At 47.1% G+C, this 19,447-nt stretch overlaps 1 protein-coding gene across 3 annotated transcripts in view; it reads right to left on the bottom strand.

Annotated features, from left to right (window-relative positions):
* Nucleotides 1–13,831: 13,831 nt before the first annotated feature.
* The window catches only part of LOC144151920 (cytochrome P450 4V2-like), a 113,408-nt gene continuing 107,792 nt past the window's right edge, over nt 13,832–19,447 (bottom strand). For all 3 annotated transcript variants that reach the window (XM_077683098.1, XM_077683106.1, XM_077683092.1), the window contains exon 11: nt 13,832–19,127. In XM_077683098.1, coding sequence (XP_077539224.1) covers nt 18,949–19,127 — 179 coding nt within the window. In that variant the 3' untranslated portion in view covers nt 13,832–18,948. The remainder of the gene's footprint in view (nt 19,128–19,447) is intronic.

The following is a 19,447-nucleotide window of genomic DNA, read 5'->3' as shown; positions in this document are numbered from 1 at the left end:
TTTAGTTGATGGTTGTTGCGTGGCACCCTGGTCATTGGGTAGACGTTCTCCTGCTGTTGTGAGCGAAAGAATGGTCCAAGAGGAGGAAAAGGAATGGATAGAGGAGAGGTACAAGCTTTCGATGCGCCACTAGACGCACGTGTGAGGTGGGCGCCGTAGAACGCAAGCCCTTCTAAATTTACACGTGCAACGTGTGGGCCCTGAGGGATCGCCCTGACCGCAGCCCTATCTGTACGGCACGGGGAAAGCAATGGCCAGCATCGCGTCAACTGGCCCGCGCGGGGATCCTTGAGCCGTGCAAGGCTATTTCCGTATGCGTGACCCGCCAATCCGAAGCCACCTTGAGGGGCTTCGGTACGAGGCGATTCGAATGAAAAAAAAAAAAGTAAAATGCCAGAAGCTCATTAAAAAACATGGGCTCGCCAGCTCGCACACCTGCGGCCTACGCCAACGGACCGAAGTTTTATGAATATGCGGCGTGTTTAGCTCTACCACTGGACACCGCACAACAGCGGCCTGCGTGATGCTGAGGGCGTACGCGCCGTCACTATGTGCGCATGGATGCGTAGTGAGCTCAGCTGCCCTTCGGTTCGGGTACCAGGTAAAAGTGCATGGAGGTCATGACGCAGCTGCACCTGAGCATTGCTATCCGTTCTATCTCGAGATGGTAAAGGCACAGACTAAGAAGGGTGGTCGGTTATCATCACTGAGATTTGTAGCCCATTTTCAGAAAACTGGTGTGAGGGCACACACTACGCGTTACGCTGAATGTTAATGTATATCTCGTTGTCAGACTAGTCGCATATAAGAACGAAAAAAGAAAGCTAGCATGACCATAAAAGATCTGCTTTGCGCGCTACCATCCTCTGCCTTAGAGAAAGAATACCCGTTTGATTTTCTTCTTGTTTTTTCATTAACTGAAGATATACACTTGGGATGTGAGGAGTTCCGTAGTACTGGAGGGCTACGGATTTATTTCGGCCATCCGGAGATCTTTGAAATGCGCTTAAACTTCGTTTGAGTAGATGTTTTGTTTTTTCATCTTTCTCACAGAGACAGCCTCCGCGACCAGGAATTGAGACCGTCACATCGTACACACCATCGAACATCGCGAGGAAGTACAGTGCTGCAGATGAAGTTAGACCACCGGCACCTGTTAGTTATAAAACCTCTCCACCTTACCTTTAACATTAACTAGAACTTTGCAGCTCCCTCTCATTGTCTTTCACTTTGCCGGAGGAAAAATGTGCATCATACATTTTGTAGATTCGTGCAACAACGCACTCGAAAGCAGTCGTGCGGCTGCCATTTCATGGCGTGAACAATTTTCTCAGATCCGCAAACGTCGATCCGTCTTTCTATACCGTGTATTATCAAGAAGTTTTTCTTGTCCTGTGTGGCGCTCAAACAGGTTAGTCCAGAGTTCTATACAAACATATTAGTAGCAACTATACATACATATACCGATAGCTCTGAGGCTGAGTCCAGGCCAGCCGCAGCTGTGGCTGTGGCTCATGCATTACAAACCATTTACACAGGACCACCAAGTAGCATTTTCGGCTAGTGAAGGGGTTACCATACAAAAGGCGAGTGATTTAAATTCCTGTGATCCCCCAATACGTGTAAAAAATGAACGCCCTTCAGTGAAGCCAAATCAGCGCTCAATTTCTTTGAGGGTGCAACGTGTTCCAGAGACCATTTAACGGGTTCTCGGAGCTGTACAGGCTACGAGAACATACAAAAGACGTTGCCAGTTCAGTGGGCAGTTTAGAGGTTCTGGTTATTTCTGAGGCCGTCTTTCTGGGTCACTGGCCATGCTGAGGGTGTGTACACCAGGTATTCAAGTCTGCAGCGGCTTTTTCCCAAGCTGCAGCAATGCAGCTAGAGGGAAATATTGTGCATACACTGGATGCGTAGAGAAGCATGTTTTGTATATAGCAATACAATCATCTCTCCCTTATCTTATCTATCCCGGCCATTCTATATTCACGCGTCCTCTCCTCCTCTTGCCACGCATAGAATAGCTGCCCAGAGCTGGTATCCCCAAGTCGAAATCTCATGTTTTTTTTTTCTACTTTCAGTAAAATAACACACTCTATCTCCAGAAATATGACCAGTACAGGTACAAGACAGGCATGTAGACTTGGTAGTGCTACTTTATAAGCACTTGAGGCACCTCCTCTCTCTTCCTATCCATAATACTATGGGACACCAGTGACCCCGTCCCGTTAATGGCTACCACACCCCTGACTGACTTCTCAAGCCGCACCGCGATACCTAGCCATGTCATATTAATACCATCATAACCATTATATCATCATAATAATAATCATTATCATCGTCCTCATCATCATCTTAAGCAAGTCTACTGCAGGACGTATGTCTCTCCCACAGATCTCTAACCACCCCTTTCCTGACCTGCGCTAGTCTATTCTGTGTTCTGCATTTTCTTAATCCGTCCCCCTTAATTCACCGCTTGAGCAAGGGCGTACTGAAGTTCGGGTCCTGTTTCTCGGTAGCTATTCTGTTACCGTGGCAGTCAAGGGTTCTTCAGTATGTCGCTATACATTTACAGCCAAAGTCCCTTTCTTTATCTTGACTGGAACTGCGATATTTTCTATCCGAGTTTTTTCCCCTATCCAAGATGCTCGTCTTCCGTCCCAAAGCGTTAATCTAGTAATCCTTGGTGTCATCGGGCGTTGAACCTACTAAAGGTAGTACGGCGCCAAGTTTCTTCCTCTTATGTCCCCTTCTGTCACCTTCACCGTATGTCACATAGCACAACCTGTGGCCGTACGTCTCAGCTCGATGCCATCATGGCTGTGCGCTTGAAACGACGTGCCTACAGCGCGCGAGATGCGACGTACGTACTGGAAACCAGCTTTCCCCTTGTGTTCATTTACGATTATCGCCGTTAATTTTGTTACGCAAGCCTGAAACATGGAGAGAGAAAAACTTTTGAGAATAGGACACTCCGGCAGATCTGGCCCAAGGAAATACCCAAGATTCCGGGAACTCCTGACACCTAGATAAACTGCCGAAGTAAGCGCGAGAATATAAGTAGTTTATTTTACACCTAACCGAAATGCACTGTTATAAATTTGAAAATTTTATTGCAATTAGATTAAAGTGGCTACACCTGTCAGAAGTTTAATAGTTGCGAGTGAAGGCTCTTTCGACTTCTTCTTCGCGTGGTGCAAAGGCAAAATTTACAAGCTGTCCTTCGTCGTTTTCGTGTGCACTGGCCACCCGCAGCTTGTGCGAACAGTCTCTCGTAAAGAAAGTAACTTCTGCTACTTATCTATGGGTAACATTTTACGCCTTGAGCGAAACGTGAGAATGTTTTATTAGGTTCCGGGTAGAAGGGAGCATTCGCAATCACCTTTCCTGCTATCTGAAGCGCTTTGGGCGCTGCGTAGGTTCAAATAAGGAAATTAGGCATGACTGGTGCTGTGTGCTCTGAAAAGCGGCGTAGAAAACGTATGAGATCCAATTTTTTGGCCGAACACGGGTGTGATTTAAGTTGATTGATTGATTGTATGGTTTAACGCGCCGACGCAATGCAGGCGATGAGACGCGCCGTAGTGGAGGGCTCCGGATTAATTTTGACCACCTCAAGATCTTTTACGTTCGCCGAAATTTCGTTAACATGGGCGTTTTCGCTTTTCGCCTCCATCAGAAGAGCGGCCACCACAGCCGGAAATAAAACCGGCGTCATCGTGCTCAGCAGCACAACGCCTTAGCCACTGAGCCACCACCGCGGGAAGGTTCATTTAAGTTGGTTATGCCGCTAAGGCGTTGCGCTGCTGAGCACGAGGTCGCGGGTTCCCTTCCCGGCCGCGGCGGCCGCTTTTCTGATGGAGGCGAAAAGCAAAAACGACCGTGTGTTCGAGATTTCGGAGCACGTTAAAGATCCCCAGGTGATCAAAATTAATCCGGAGCCCTCCACTACGCGCGCCTTATCGCCTGCGTTGCGTCGGCGCGTTAAACCCTACAATCAATCTTGTTGGTTATGACTGATTTGATTTGATTGATTGTATACGGTTTAACGCGCCGACGCAACGCAGGCGATGAGGCGCGCCGTAGTGGAGGGCTCCGGATTAATTTTGTCCACCTGGGGATCTTTAACGTGCGCCGAAATCTCGTACACACGGGCATTTTTGCTTTTCGCCTCCATCAGAAAAGCGACCGCCGCGGCCGGGAATCGTACCCGCGACCTCGTGCTCAGCAGCGCAACGCCTTAGCCACTGAGCCACCGCGGCGGGAAGTTGGTTATGACGTTTTCTGAAGGCTGACAGTGGTACGCGCACATATATAGTCGTGTTCACGGTCGCGAACAACTGCAGTGAGATATGTGTGGAAGTGGCCCTACGCTGTGCTGTATGCTCTAGGTCACGTGTAAAGCCTGTGACACTTTATATTACTCTAAGTAGTGTAGCCGCTTTGAAAACATGCGTTATTAGCTGCCGTTAACGTAAGGTACGTTCGAGGTATGACAAAACATCAAAGAAGCGGTGCGCGGGTTTCGCTGAGCCGTTCATGCACGCGAACGCAGCGCAGAAGCTTACTTTTGCGAACCTGAGCGTGAAGAGCTCAATGACACATTTAAGAATGCGCTGTTTTCGCTTTATACTGGGGCATATGCTTGGAGCAGATGACATCAAAGTGCGTCGGTTAAAACGCGCAATAAATAGTAAGCAAAGAAAGGTCTGTTTGACACAGCGTGGGTATACGCTTACAATCTTTGTGTAAAGTCTTGGTTCTACAGTGCACGTAGACAGTGTGGTATTGCGTGCATAGCGCAGGTGCAGGTTCGCCCCATAAAACCCTCAAAGTAATCTTTTTTTATTTCAAATTGATCATACATGTATAACTTCGTCTATTCTACTTTCATGCAACGTTCAATATCTCTGTGGAACCACTTCGAGGCAAGACCTAAACGACTGCCCGCAAAGGTCGCCAACTATCGGGAGGCCATTATAAGGCTGCAGAAACGCCAGATGAAGCTACCACCTTTACTCTCACGTGCTCTGGGCGTTATTCGCCCACATGTCTCAGGGGAGGCATATTACCTTGTATCTGCAGATATTCGTTTGAAAACCGGGGGTGCGGGTAAGCTGTTTTTCTAATGGTGCCTCTGTGTGCTATTCTTTAGAGTGCCGTCAAGAGTATAAAAAGTTGTTTTGCTGGATTTGCTTATGCACGCTGGTGCAATTCAGAAACCGAAATTTTGAGTTCCGTTTCGTCTGGCCGTGTCAGACATTCAGCTTGACTCGTTTAGACGCAATCGGTGAACGACTGCATTTCCTGCATAAATAAAGCAATTGAGTGCCGAGAGTAGACTAGCCTTGTTCCTATTGGAAAATGGTCTCCCTAGTCTAAGGATACTTCAAAAAGAATGGGCTTTCTAGCAGCGTCGTTGTTTCGTCTTATTAGCTGTTCACATACATTGCGGTAAAAAGATGCAGCTGCAAAATATACTGCAATATGCAAATTTTCTTATGGCGCTTTGTGGTTAAGGTTTTATTCTTATAGTCATTTCTTTTCGTGTGAATGCGGACATGTAAGTGGCTAGTCCTCTAAAAAAACAAATCGCACTGATAGCGTTTTGTCAGCAATGGTCAGACACGGATTAGCGTTAACAGCTACCAGCTAGCAGAGGACGTGGAAATCGCTATCAGCTTGCTGCCGGGTTGGTAATCTTTATCAAAAAGATGGCGGTTCAACTCGCAGACGCTACTCGCGAGCTGTGAGGCGCAGCGCGATGGAGGGCTACGAATTAACTTAAACCACCTGGTGACTTTTTGACGTACGCCCATATATCGACACATGGGTGCTTGTATTTCTGGTCTCCATCTGAAAAAAACAGTCACAGCGTCCTTGTGCTCAGCAGCACAACGCCTTAGCCACTGAGCCGCCGCGGAAGGTGTCTGTCGCAAGCGTTTTCATGCACCTCCATCACCCTTTACTTCACTCGCGTTATGTTGCGGATAAATACCCAAAAATAGTTATAATCTTGCTTGTCAAGCAGCGTATAGAGTGGCGTTGTCGCACACTGGGATGTCGGGTTTGCAAAGGTTCTAGCCGCCGTACGCAATCTTCATTTTCGATGTATAAGTTGCGCGAACCTCTGAATATTCCAAGAGTGCGAATCTGGGTCTCATCCCAACCTCTTCGCAGGTCAGCCTGCTTATAATTTCCCACATGCTTAATGGTTCGTGTGTCCCTATAGTGCGACCCTTGAGACTCGGAAAATTTAAGCTGGAGTTACTTTAACCCGCATATTGTGCTTATAGGACTGCAGTGCGACTGGCGATGCTCGTTTGGACGTGAAACGTGCTTAAATTCGCTAAGCAGGGGGCGTCTTCCTAAACCGCATGAAGCGAAAAGGCGAAACGCCAATATCGCTCTCTTCTTTACCGCGTTACTTCCCAAGCCCCTTACTATAGGGTAGTCGTATAGAGAAAGGAAACCGTTACGAGATAACGCATGCGCAGCGTCCGGAGATTGCACGGTTTTCGAACCGTGCCTAATGGAATCTGAACTAGACTTAGCCTCGCGCATGGGGCTCGCAAGGTGTAGATCGTAGTACGCTGGTAGAGCCGAGCGGGAGTGGTCGTGTTTGAAACGACAAACACGGTGATAGTTCACGTAATACTTTAAATCAAAACCGGTGTTCGTCGGGAGTTAAAAAGCATCAGTGCGTAATTTTTTTTATGTGTGTGTGTTCGCAGTGGGGGCCAAATCTGCCCACTGAGGTATGACGCGCGCCGCAGTAGTGGAGGTATCCGGATTTGTTTCGACCATCAGATCATCTTTACCACCCGCTATTATTAGTTAACGATATTAACGGGTTAGCGTTATTAGTTAAGGACGTCGCTGAAATAGCCCGCGCTCGTGGCACTCAAACGGCTCGCGAATGGTACAGAAAATGGCCGACGCACGGCGGGCAAAATGGCTTATTGTTGGAATGATAAGGGGCAGGTGGTTTAATGCTCGAAATGACGCCTCATTTGTCAGGAACCTGCCAGAAACTGAGTACGTCACTGAGTAGAAAAGAAAATTAAGTTTGCGCTAGGTGGGATTCGAACCAGGGCCCCCTGAATGCGACACGAGTGTGAAACCCCTGGACCGCCCACACCAATCATTCCAGCTGAATAAAGGTGAACCTAGTGAAGGGATTGTGGCCTTCGACTTCGAACCAGTGCTAGAGGATGTGCTCAGTACAACAAGAAAATTTGAGCACGGTAATTACACATTTAGTAATTAGGTCAGTAGCGAAGCACAGTTGCGCTAATAGTGTACATATATGGCTAATAGGGGCGATCGGGAAAGCTTCTGCCTTACAATGATCGAAAGAGAAATAATGCGTCCCAAAGGAAGCAGGATGGTCATGATAATGAGAGGACAAATGCGTACCACTGGACACGTGCCTGTGCATAGAACCAACACGCTGCTTTCCACGCGCCATTTGTTCTACAGCTCTATCGGAGTGGTGTATGCGGCGATGGACTCTGAACCGTCTACATTCGCAGCAGCTGAGAATGGTGCGCCGCACACAATACCGTCACATCTGTCTGCAGTTTAACAGTAGGGCTTTCGCATTCACTATATCATAAGGAGCACCTAGGTGTCCTTGAATTCTGGCTTGTCGCCTTAACCAGAAAAACGGGTGCCGCGTCCGGGATCAAACCCGTGTTCCTGCCCTCGGCAGTACAACGCCCGGCCACTGAGCCGCCACGGTGGGTAAGTTTTAATGTTTTGCAGAAATTCGATGGCTGCGCGGCTAGCACCCGGCCTGCTAAACAAAACATCCAGTAGCGACGGGGGCTGTATCTCACAGGGTATTTCCGCCACCCCTTTTGACTACGGCAGAATTTGTCCCGTCTCCGATTACACAAGCCCATTCCGGCGATTAGGCCCTAAGTGGGGCCCCAGCCGAAGCATAAGCATGTTAGCTTTGGAATGCGTGATTAAATGTAGGCTGTGTACTTAGTTACACCATTTCTGGGCCCTAGGGCCGTACACACATACTTTAATATAGTACTGTCTTAGATAGGAACCTGGCACTATACAGCGTCAACGTAAAGTTCGACACCAGCGCTTTCACGAGGACCACGGGAAGTGGAGGATTCCGATTGGCGGAAGAGGTCGCCGAAAGGCATCGGCCTACGGTCACCACGAGCTCGCCCACCTAACTCAAGGAGAAGACGTCCTGGTGGGGTGGACGTTCAGCCCTTACCCGTCGCCAACATAAGGACTTCAATTCTCCTTGGTCGCTTCCTCAGCCAATAAAGTGTTCTCTCTCTCTCTCTCTCTCTCTCTCTCTCTCTCTCTCTCTCTCTCTCTCTCTCTCTCTCTCTCTCTCTCTCTCTCTCTCTCTCGGATTGCTTAGGAAGAAAGTGTTTCTGTGGGTGCGCAAATGAGAAGTAAACATTCATGAAATAAAAGATTTGCTCTATACACATTGTACTGCACACAAGAAACCTAGTCACTAGAAATAGACGTTGTACGAAACCGAACAGCGCGCTTACATAAAACATTAGACATGCGGAGTAGGTCTACAATTAGCGGCCGAAAACAGCACGAGGGGGACTTTTTAAACCAACGCCATCCCGGGGGCGATAAGGGGGCCAAAAAAAACCACTACGAAAGGGGAAGTGGCCGGCAATACAATTCGTAGAACATTTTGTAAGTTACCAAGTGCCAATCGGAATCCCCTGGCACCCATCCACCCCGATGGTGGAGGAAAATCGCAGCGCCGGATTTCTCCCTAGGCTAGAAAATTAGGTGTACCTAGGTTTCAAGATGTATGAACCTCTACGCTCATACACGCTTTTCAGCGCACTCAGTACCTTTTCCTTCCGAACTGCAGCGTGGCTGCGTCCAGAGAGAGAAAGAGAGAGAGAGAGAGAGAGAGAGAGAGAGAGAGAGAGAGAGAGAGAGAGAGAGAGAGAGAGAGAGAGAGAGAGAGAGAGAGAGAGAGAGAGAGAGAGAGAGAGATCTTGAATGAAGTCTGGCAATGTTAGCTGGGCTAAAATGCCTAACTTGCTACACCAGTTGAAGACGTGATGAAGATGATGGTGATGATGTTCAAGAAGTTGATGCGTAAATATACGGCGAGTTATTCACAGCGACTGGTCTAGACCTGTGTGTTGCAGGTACTCTATCAGAGCTTTGGTAGCCCGTAAAGCACGTTTGGGACAAGCCCATGGTCCTAAAACGTCCTTTAGCTGCATGTCCACAGAAAGCGGCAGTCCCAAAGTCACTGCGAGGGATACTCTTTGAGCACTGAATCGAGCACATTCACAGAGCCGGTGCTGCAGGGTTTCTCGCACATCACAGTGTGGGCAGAGTGGCGACGTAGCCTGTTTTATCTTGAAGAGGTCAAACCACTAGTATAATTGGTTTTGTTCCCTTCGTGCATTTTGTGTCGGCCTCCGTATTTTCTTAATCGTGCATTGTTTTATACTTTGCTTGTGTTGCACTGAGTGAAATTAATAATAAAATCAGATGCCAGTGTGCGCTTTAGTGTTCATTCGGTTGGCTTATATCCTGGCGTAGTTTCGTACCAGTTGTGCCGCGCAGTATATATGTTTGTTATTATCTAAAGCCCGCGAGACGACACCTAAGCCGTGATCAAATTGCTGTCATTAAAATGAAGCGCTCCTGTTTCATGATCGACAGTGCAGCACGGTCACAGGTTCATTCAAGATATAAAAGCTCGTTTGTTGACCTGGTGGTCGTCGTCATCATCATGATCATCATCACCAACATCCCACTGCCTTTAATTCAGCTGCGAGGCGACGGGCGGGGAGTTGGAACTTTAAGAAAAAAGCTGTTGGCAAGTTTTTTTTTTTATTAAAAGGAAAAAAAAAATCATTGTGATTGTGCTTGGCCAAAGAGATTACATCTGAATAAATTTTGACCGCACTTCATCGTTATGCAAAAAAGGAATGGGAAGAGAACTCGGAATATACGAAGATACAGTCCCCAGAAAATGAAGTGGCAGGCACCTACTGCGTTCGTCCGCATGATATTTTGCCCCCAGTATTTGTGAACATGCTGCCGTGACGTTACTTTTTTTTGGCTGCCACTATGAAAACATTTGAAATCAATGTACCGGCAAGATCTAACAGATGGGGACGATGAATAAATCGTTGGTGAAGTGGATAGCCGATGTTGCGCCTACGTTGTAGCATGCATAGATTCATCCCATTGTGAACCATTCACCGGCCCAAATATTTGGTGCTCGAGGTCATGCACTAGAGGTAGTTGCCACAGTGCATCATGAGGAAGCCGTGTAGGGATCCTGTCCCGCTGACTTACACTGCGCATACGTCTGAAGGCGCTTTCCTTGCATTTACTGGCCCGCTATTACTGGCCCGGATGCGGTGGGCATGCGGCGCCGAACATCGAATAGTGCCTGGCTGGCGTGCGGTGCTAGCTGCCAAAGCGCTAATTTCGGATGTCGAATCACCAGCATTGGAAACGTACTGGAGTTCGACAACAGCCCCCCCTTACAGGAAAGGGGTGACCACGTTGTGCATGAAGTTAAGGATGCCAAGCGCGATGGCAGGCAGGCTAACCAAGCCTTTCCTTGTGTCACCTAATGCGGGACTCGACATTAGCAATATAAGCCAATGGTACCACGAGAAACCACGATCAAAAGAGCCACCAATTGTGCTTTTAGGAATCGCCGCTACTAGCGGTTTCCTTGGCGCGGAAGGGGTAGACTGGATTCCCTTGCCAAAAGGAAATTCTACAACAGGAACTCACATCCACGCTCGAACGCGCAATTGACAACCATGCAAGTTTTTCCATATATGTCATCGGCAAATTAGAAGTCGGAACCACTGTAACATCGTTTCTGGCTTCCCGATGGGGCCATGGGGCTACCAGGCCGAACCAATCCTGCCAGGAAAGGAAAGAGGCCGCACAGCTATCTTTCGTGCAGGCGACAAACGTCACGTTAGTAGGCACATTACGCGTTCCGCTTTGGTCTGCCTCTTGAAATATTACGACGCGCGGGACGTTTACGATTGCGTGCCCATGCACTATTATGTAGTGGGTGTTAGGTGTACTGAAGAAGCGTTAAAGGAGGAAAAAGAAATCGCTCAATGGTGAATAGGTAATGAGGCCACCTAATTGACGTCCTTCCTGTCCCGATGTTGGTGTTATGCGCCTTAATGCTTAGTTTTAAAGCGAAGCTTTTGTGTTCTCACTGATGCATTTGTAACGCGAAAACGCCCTGCAGGAAAGCCAACTTTTTCTGATGATGATGAATGATCGTGGCAGAAGTGAAAGAAAAAACGCTTCCCGTGGCCAGAATAGAACCTGGTTCCCTTGCGTTATGAAGCCGGCGTCCATCCGACTCCATTTCGAGATCGTCGAAGAGTTTTGGAAAACTCAGTCGACAACCAATGAATCCGTCACGAGAAAGCTTCACAATCAACAGTCACTGTCGTCCGACGATGAGTGCGTGATTATTTATGCTCAGCTGCCCACGTCGACGTTCTGGCCGGTTGTTGATAACTAAGTGCTATATAGCTGCAGGTTTTACTGAAGATTTAATATGCTTGCGTTGGCGGTTTATGCCTTGCCTGAATCCCGATTGATTGTGATTGATTGTGGGACTTGAAACGCGGGCGATGAAGCACGCTGTAGTGGAGGGTTCCGGATTAATTTTGACCACCCGGGGATCTTTAAAGTGCGCCTCGTACGCATGGGCGTTTTTGCTTTTCGCCTCCATCAGAAAAGCGGGCTGCCTGTATCCCGTAAAAGAAACTACAAATGGGGGACGTACTTGGCCGGACTTTGTTTGGCGATAGCTTTAGCTCGTATGTAGCAGTATTGTGCAAAACAAAATATTAGCATTCAGTCAAATCAAGATTGACTGGATAGCAAGGCATTTTAATACAGGAAGCTCTGGTGCCCAACCTTCTGGCTTCCCGATGTGGCCGTTTACGCGGTACGCCTAGCTTCAGTTCTGTGCGCAACTGTGTTGCACCAACGCCACAAAAAAGGCCTCTCAAGGAAGATTGCGCAGTCAACAGTAAAAATTAAGAACACCAGGGTCCTTTTGTGAACAACAAGTACTCTTCGGAAGGCACAAAATATTACTGAGAACCAAAAAATTCCAGGGCCATCTCCACTAACTCGAAACCTGGGGAGGGGCGAAGCATGCAGTGTATAAGTGTATTCTTGGCGCCTTGGCGTTTTTGCCCACGGCGATGAAACCCTTGGGGGGGGGGGGGCGTATCAGATATACAGCTTTGATATAGAAGTTTTGTGTCTTTGAAGCACGAAGCGTTCTAGCACGAGCCATTGAAAAACGAGTGTCCCGGTGTTGTATAGTACCGTGACTACGCGAAATGACGATGACGACAGGAGACGCCGACTACCCAAGCCCTTAAGGGGCTTCGCCCCATAAATGAAACATGAAGAGAGGGAGGGTATTTCACAAAAAAGTGTCATTACGCTTATTTACGCGATTCCGGTACGTTCAGCAGTCGTACCCAAAACTGACGCTGTCACAAGAAACTCAAAACGGAAACAGCTGCGTGTACTCCATCTAAGAAATCCTTGGCACGGGCAGGAAAAAACGCAGGTACACGCGGTGACACGCTGGTCATATAGCGGCTACCATACGTCGACGCAACGTTTTCGAACACTGGGCTCGAGGTATCGTAAATACGAAAGAAACGTGTGACACGAGGAGAAATACAGTACAAAGAAAGGGAACACGCGCCCCTGGTGACGGCCCTGTAGTTTCAAACAGAAGCCCAGACACATGGCGCTGTGCGTGTCGTTGGACGCCGGCTGGTGGCTCAGGCTGGCTTAAGGTGCGCGGTTTGGACGTGAGAAATAGAAACATCCTATGAATGGAGTCTCGCCACTGCCGGCGTGAAGATGTCTTCGTCGTCCGGAGATCAATCGCTCGCACCCTTTTGCGTTCTGACCAGTTCCTACTAAGCCTGACCAGGAATAAAACGTCTCTCTCTCTCTCTCTCCCTCTCTCTCTCTCGCGTGCGTGCGCACGCGCGCGCGAGAGAGAGAGGGAGGGACAGACAGGCGCGTTTCTTCGCCCCATAACAATATAGATCCTAAGCAACATTTTCGCAACTCAGTTTTGACTAAGTTCAGCCACACGAAGGCACGGAAATTTTAGAGGCCTACTTTATAAGAAAGAAGGGAGAATGATGCGTAAGTGACACATCGGTGTTTCTTCATAAACCAGAGATTGTATATCTTCACATGTGTCTGTAGCGTGCGATAGAGCTGCCTGTAAAGATTGCATTAATTGTACGAATGCGCATGTGTGACCAGATAACAGTGTACTTATATTTGTATGATCTGTCCAATAAAGTTTAGTTGAGAGTTTACGCACGGCTAGGTCAGCTGGTATACCCCCCAGGTAACCGATAGTTGCCCCACTAGCGCCAATTTGTCCCCTGGTGCTTGGTAGGCCAAACTGTCAAACCAAAAAACAACAAAAAAATCACTCATGCTGCTATGGCAACGCTTTTGTTGATGGGCGAGGAGAAAACGCCATGCCGCTTATCGTCTTCAACGGGCTGAACGAGCGCGACTGTCGCCTTCGTGTGCCGCAAGCGTGAACAAACACCGCTTGCATTTTGCTTTTCACATTGTGTTGCTGATGCGCATCTTGTTTTCGACAGCTTTGAGTTGCTAATTTGCTTGGACTCTCAGCACGTGCACAAAACATTTGTTTGGATATCTTTTATAGTTGTGTACGCGCGAGCCCGCACGCCCTGAAGCGTGACAATTATGTTTGGCGCATAAAAAGTAGTAGGCAGGAAATGTGGTTTATTCGCTGATTGTATTAGCAACGTGTCGCAAGCAAAGTTCAACACATGCCACATTTAGCACAGAGCTGTGTATATCGCATAGTAAGTACAAATGTCCGCATTCTGTGTCGCTTACACAAACATAAGAGACATCTTCGTAGAATTCATCGTATACAGAAAATTGCTGCAGGGGTCAGTACGTTCATTTGCTGTACATAATACAATTCTACAGAAACCATGTTTCATAAAAACACGCGTTCCTGTCTAATACATTGATTATGAAGTGAAATGACCAGCCCATTTCGCCACCATTAACAACCACTCCATATTCTTATTCTCGTAAACTTGCTAGCCCAAAAAAACCTTTTATAGCTAGCGAATTGTCTGCGAAATTTCCCCGTACGTCACACCTAGTAAGTATAAAAATTCCACCATGGATATCAACAAACAACACGTAAAAGCGAAACAGATATTGAGAGTGCAAACAAGGTACAAAAAATGTGACCTAGCACAGATTGAAAAGCGAAGCGCAGCTTGGCCGTCGCGCAGGTAACTCAAGCTTCTCGTAACGCGGAACGCAAGCGGTCAGCTACCACGTAAATATTTTGAGGGTTCTTTCGTGTTAATAAGCATTCAAAGGTGGCAATGTCACTATAAGAAACTGATCGTCGGAACGCTCTAAAGCCAAACCAGTTCGTCGAAGAAGCATTTATGCCAATAATTTCAAGCTTTTCTCTGGTGGAAAGAAAATGAAGAGAAACCGCTCACCAAACCGATACCGAAGAGAAACTTCTGTCTGGTGTGTCCGCTGACATAATTCGGCTCATGAAGAACTGGCATGCTTACAACATCACTGACAAATGTAGTGTACCAAACAAAAAGAAATTCACTGTAAAGAAGCAGCAGAAGATTTTTCGGTTCGCCCTGCAGCTTTTTGATAAGGATGGCGCTTGCTTCTTCATAACTCTGACTGAATAAAAAGTGTGCTGACCTGCTGTCCGCTGGGAAGCGGAAAAATTTCGCTGTGCTATTCCTTCCGGAGTTGTCGCACCGCACAGCATCGAAGCACGCGTTGTGTCCTTTTCTCACTTTCTCTGACATTATGAGCCCGTTCGCACTCGCAGACAGAAAAAAAAAATTTTTCGCCTTGATTTCGGCGCACGTTAAAGATCCCCAGGTGGTCAAAATTAATCCGGAGGCCTCCACTACGGCGCGCCTCATCGCCTGCGTTGCGTCGGCGCGTTAAACCCTACAATCAAAAATTTTCGCCTTCAAGGCATACTACAAACTTCTACACGTGCACCCAGTGAAAGCGGCAGGAGCAGACGGACAGGGTGGCAGCAGAAGAGATAAGTGCGATAGCGCCGCCCGTCGGCGCAACGAATGAAGCGAGTAAATAAATAAATGGGGTGGCAAAAAAGGAAACAGCAAAGAAGACATTTTATTTATACCCATAATGGCATCACTTTACTTTATTGCTGTGTATGTTGAAAAGATAAAGCCACATATGCAAAAGTTGCTGAATTTTCGCTTGGCTACCAGCGTCATGATGGCACTTTATTTGTGATATCGAAACTAGCCGAAGTTTCCGGCCCCTGGTTTACGCTCGTCCCGTCCTTCCTGTGTGTGGTGTCGTTTTCGCGCAAAGCCCGGGTTTATTCACCATATGGCTACAAAAATGCACGCACACAAACCAAACCATGTCTGTCCAAAGGTTTAGTTTACCCTTACTACTGAAGAAAACTTCATCCGGTGTTGTGAAACCGGGGCTGGTTTATCATGAGGTGCAAGGAACAATCAGTACATTACAAGACGACGCAGGAAAACGACGCAGGAAGACGACAGGAGGAGGCCACATCCTGTCGGCATTCTGTGTGTCGTCTTTTGTTTGTGATAATTATTCCTTTCATCACACATCAAGGGTGTTTATCTATTCGAAAAAGGGCGGCCGTGACCGTTTTTTTTCTCTCTCCCCTTCATCCTCTGTTCTTTCGTTCTCCTTTTATTTATTCGTTTATTTTTGTTCCCTGACATTCTGACGCTACCTGCTGCCGCCCGTCTTCTACCGACGGTTATTGAGCCACGTACGACGCTTCCTCTTGCTTGTAAAAACAAGCGCGTGCCGCTGCGCAGGCTTACTTAGTCTTGGCACAGGACCTCGCCACGTGCGACACCACAGTTTTCGAGGCTTCCCTTCTGACGTCAACGTGGCTGGCTACGGCGCGTGATTGCTGTTGGCGATCACTCGCTGATGCCTGTTTCTCAAGAAATTTTTGTCCCACTTTGCGTGTTTACATGAATGCGCCGACGGGCTTATTCTAAAAATTGCTGCTGCGACGAAAGATGGGATTTCTTTTTCCTTAGACATTACAGCTACGTATGTCTGTTCCAATGGCACCTTCACATGGAATAAAGTCATGCGCCAATCGAGTGTTTCTGAAAACAAATGCGTGTTGTTAAATCATGGTACAGTCTAACCTCGTTCATTCAATGTGCATACCTAGAGTTGACCGGTTACTCGGAACGATTCATTGGTGTCGCAAAGTGGGAAGTACTCCTGTGGGGAAACACTTTCACTAATTCAAGCTGCGGAACTACTTAATTAGATCACATTTTCACGTTAGCACAAGCTGTCTCTATTAACGGCAAGAAACACAAAAACAAAAAAAATATATAAAAAGCAGTATCACAATATTTACATAAATCAACAGTACAAATACTTGGAGAGTACGTCCTACTCCACATGGCTCTGATTTTGTTCACTTTTTCTCAGCTCAAGTGGCAACATGGCTGGTCATCGTGGGGAAAACACACACCTAAGCCACATGTGGTTGGAGCGTAGAGTGTAGCTTGTCCACGCAAAATCAATTATGGGTAGTCATGATTGCTTGATGGGCAGCGTTATTTTCGCCTCTCGCTCCGCTCTCCACCCCCCTTCCGGCCGCCGGTATCGAAAATTTCGCGTGGGGCGGCCCCCTCCCGGCGTACGCCAGTGCTCTCATTCCCGGTGAGGGAGATGAAAAGAAAACGACGCGAAGGAGAAAGGGTGACAGGGATAAGAGTGCAAACGGGATGCCAGCAGGAACCTTGCCGAGTTCGCACGCACGCTACTACCTCATTGAGAGGCGCAGCAGCTGCCAGATTCCCGGCACGCTATTAAGGCACCGCGCGGAAATTAGAACACACTGCTCCTGCATTCACAACTTCATAAGGAGGGCTTTTTGTTCCCCCTCGCTTTTTAAGCCAATATTGTCGCCAGCACGTAGGGACCTCAGCCCCATTTAACACTACATGTGTGACTAAAAATTATAAACTTCACTTTGGGGTTCCAGCGTGGTCTATTTAGAGTCATAAATAGATACTGTAAAAATCGGCATGCGCTTTTGTGTCAAGCAGCGGAAAGTTCTGAAGGGGCAAATGTCTAAAGTACCCACCGTCTTGGTCACTTTGAGCTACTGGATTTCATTTATAGGCGGGAATAAACGACAAAACAACGCACGTGTTTCCGCCAGGGCAGTGCGAACGGGTAACGTTTTTTTGTGTGAGGGGAAGCGTTTAGTGCCCGACGACGCGGACAAACCTGCCTCTCCTTTTGAAAGCCCTTCTGACTACCAAGAGTGCGGGAAAAAATGCGGGCGGAAATTCCCCCCATATACCAGTTCTTCGCCCGCATTTCTTCATCCTACGCCCCACCCACAGCGCCATATCTGAGGATGTAGCTATGGCTGCCTTAAGGTTGCTGCGGGTTCACAGGGCAGCCGTTCCCCCTTTTGCCCAATGTCCATTCCCAGCGGTCTTGTCTTTCTGAACGCGCGGTGCCTGTTTTGTGAGCCTTCTAAGTCTGCTTCCGCTTTCGCTCTGTTTTGTATTCTCGCCGGTTCAATCGAAGGGTTAATGTTCAAGAAAGACACAGAACGCGCGTACACAGCTCGTTCGAAAGCCGTCTTGGCGACCTATTTAACAGGTGAAAAATTTTATTGTCGCAAGCGCTTTTGTTTTATTACATTCGCACCGTCCATTATAATCACTTCAGCCACGCCAGGAAAGTTCTTTATTACCCTTTCAAGAAGTGTCGGGAACGGCTTTAAAAATTTGAGTTCTGAAGCCAATATTTTGACCATAAACCTAATGCAGGGCTCCCGCTGCCTCGATGAAATAACAATTTAAAATAGTATTGGCGATCAGATATTTAAGTGCTGCTACTAAAAAAAGTAAACAAGAATGAAAACACCTGATTATTTTTCTCGACCAGTGCTATTAAAATTTTTATGTAAGCTTGTGGGCTTCAATGCACGTGCAGCCTTTCGGCATAAAGACGTTTTTTTAAGGATGCGCTTTGAATACGGAGCGTGCATGTAGCACCTGACACACCATAAACACATTGCCGAACTCTGCAGCGTACGAAGAAATTGACAAGATTTATTTTGAACAACGCAGAAGAGCTGATGGTTTTACCGAAATGAAAACTTCTTTTATTCTTTAAAATCTTTAATCTAACAGAAAATTAAAAAAAAATGTTGCAGTTGCCTAATACTAGATGTACAACGAGATGCTGTGTAACCTACTCGCATATGCGTTCTGTGGATAGAATAGTCGAAAGACAAGGAAACAATATATAGAAATTTCCTTTTTGCCGTGAAGAATAGCGCCTAATACATGTGACTGACGAGCAATGTAGTACGACCTAATATGGAGATACTATATATTGATGTATGGTCTGGCTGATAACGTGTTCGTTTGTTGCTTTTTTTGGACTTTCCTATGCTCGCATTTTTGGCATCTTCTTCCGACAACAGTTCTGCTTCAGCTCTTGTTGACATGATACAGTGCTAAACTTTTCGTAGTCTTGTCGTTACCATCGTTATTGCTATTTTAGTTTTTGCGTTCACAGGTGATTTTACCCGGTTTTGTCTGAACAATTATAACCAGAATTATACCTCAACACTCGGTGACGACGGGTTAGTGAATTTGATTACTGAGTGCGGTATCCGTTGGTGTTTTATTAATACCTTCTTACTCATGCCGGCATTATACAATATTACCATGAATTGACGTGCATTCGCATTGGGCAAACCCGAGAACCGGACGCGCTGTATTCAAACCAACCCGCAGGGAACGCGGGCGCTAATGCAGAACCTCATTGTGGTCTCGGGGGTTTGTCACGGGGATGAAGCTGGATTTCGATCCCTTGTGTCGCCTTCAGTACAACTTCGAGGGAGAGTTGCAGCTCTTCCATTCGCAGTTTGGATGTTACAGTGAAGCGCCGCATGATTTGTGCCAGCAGAATCTTGTCTTCAAGGTCGGCAAACTTTTGACCTGGCAAAGAAAGAGAACACTATTTTGTTGGCACCACTGCCATGAAAACAGGTCCCGCACCTTATGACCACTTTCAAGCACCGAACTGAATTTCTGGTAAGAGTTCTGAAAGAAATTCAATTGTTTTGCTGAGGGAAGCATATAAAGCGTGATGATATATGCAAAATAAAGCAACTTTTCAGTTCAATGCTAAAGTTTAGCTAATTAGAGCGATATCACCCGTGCATTGCAAGATATCAGCAGATAATGACAGTCCTACGTAGCTCATGCATTGTCAATACATCGATGGGTTGGGTAAAACGCCAACAAAATAACTATAG

Source organism: Haemaphysalis longicornis, unplaced genomic scaffold, assembly GCF_048455015.1.
Source record: "Haemaphysalis longicornis isolate Haplotype H1 unplaced genomic scaffold, Haemaphysalis longicornis Haplotype H1 scaffold_1, whole genome shotgun sequence".
NCBI lineage: Eukaryota > Metazoa > Arthropoda > Arachnida > Ixodida > Ixodidae > Haemaphysalis > Haemaphysalis longicornis.
This window is presented reverse-complemented; position numbering and strand designations above follow the sequence as displayed.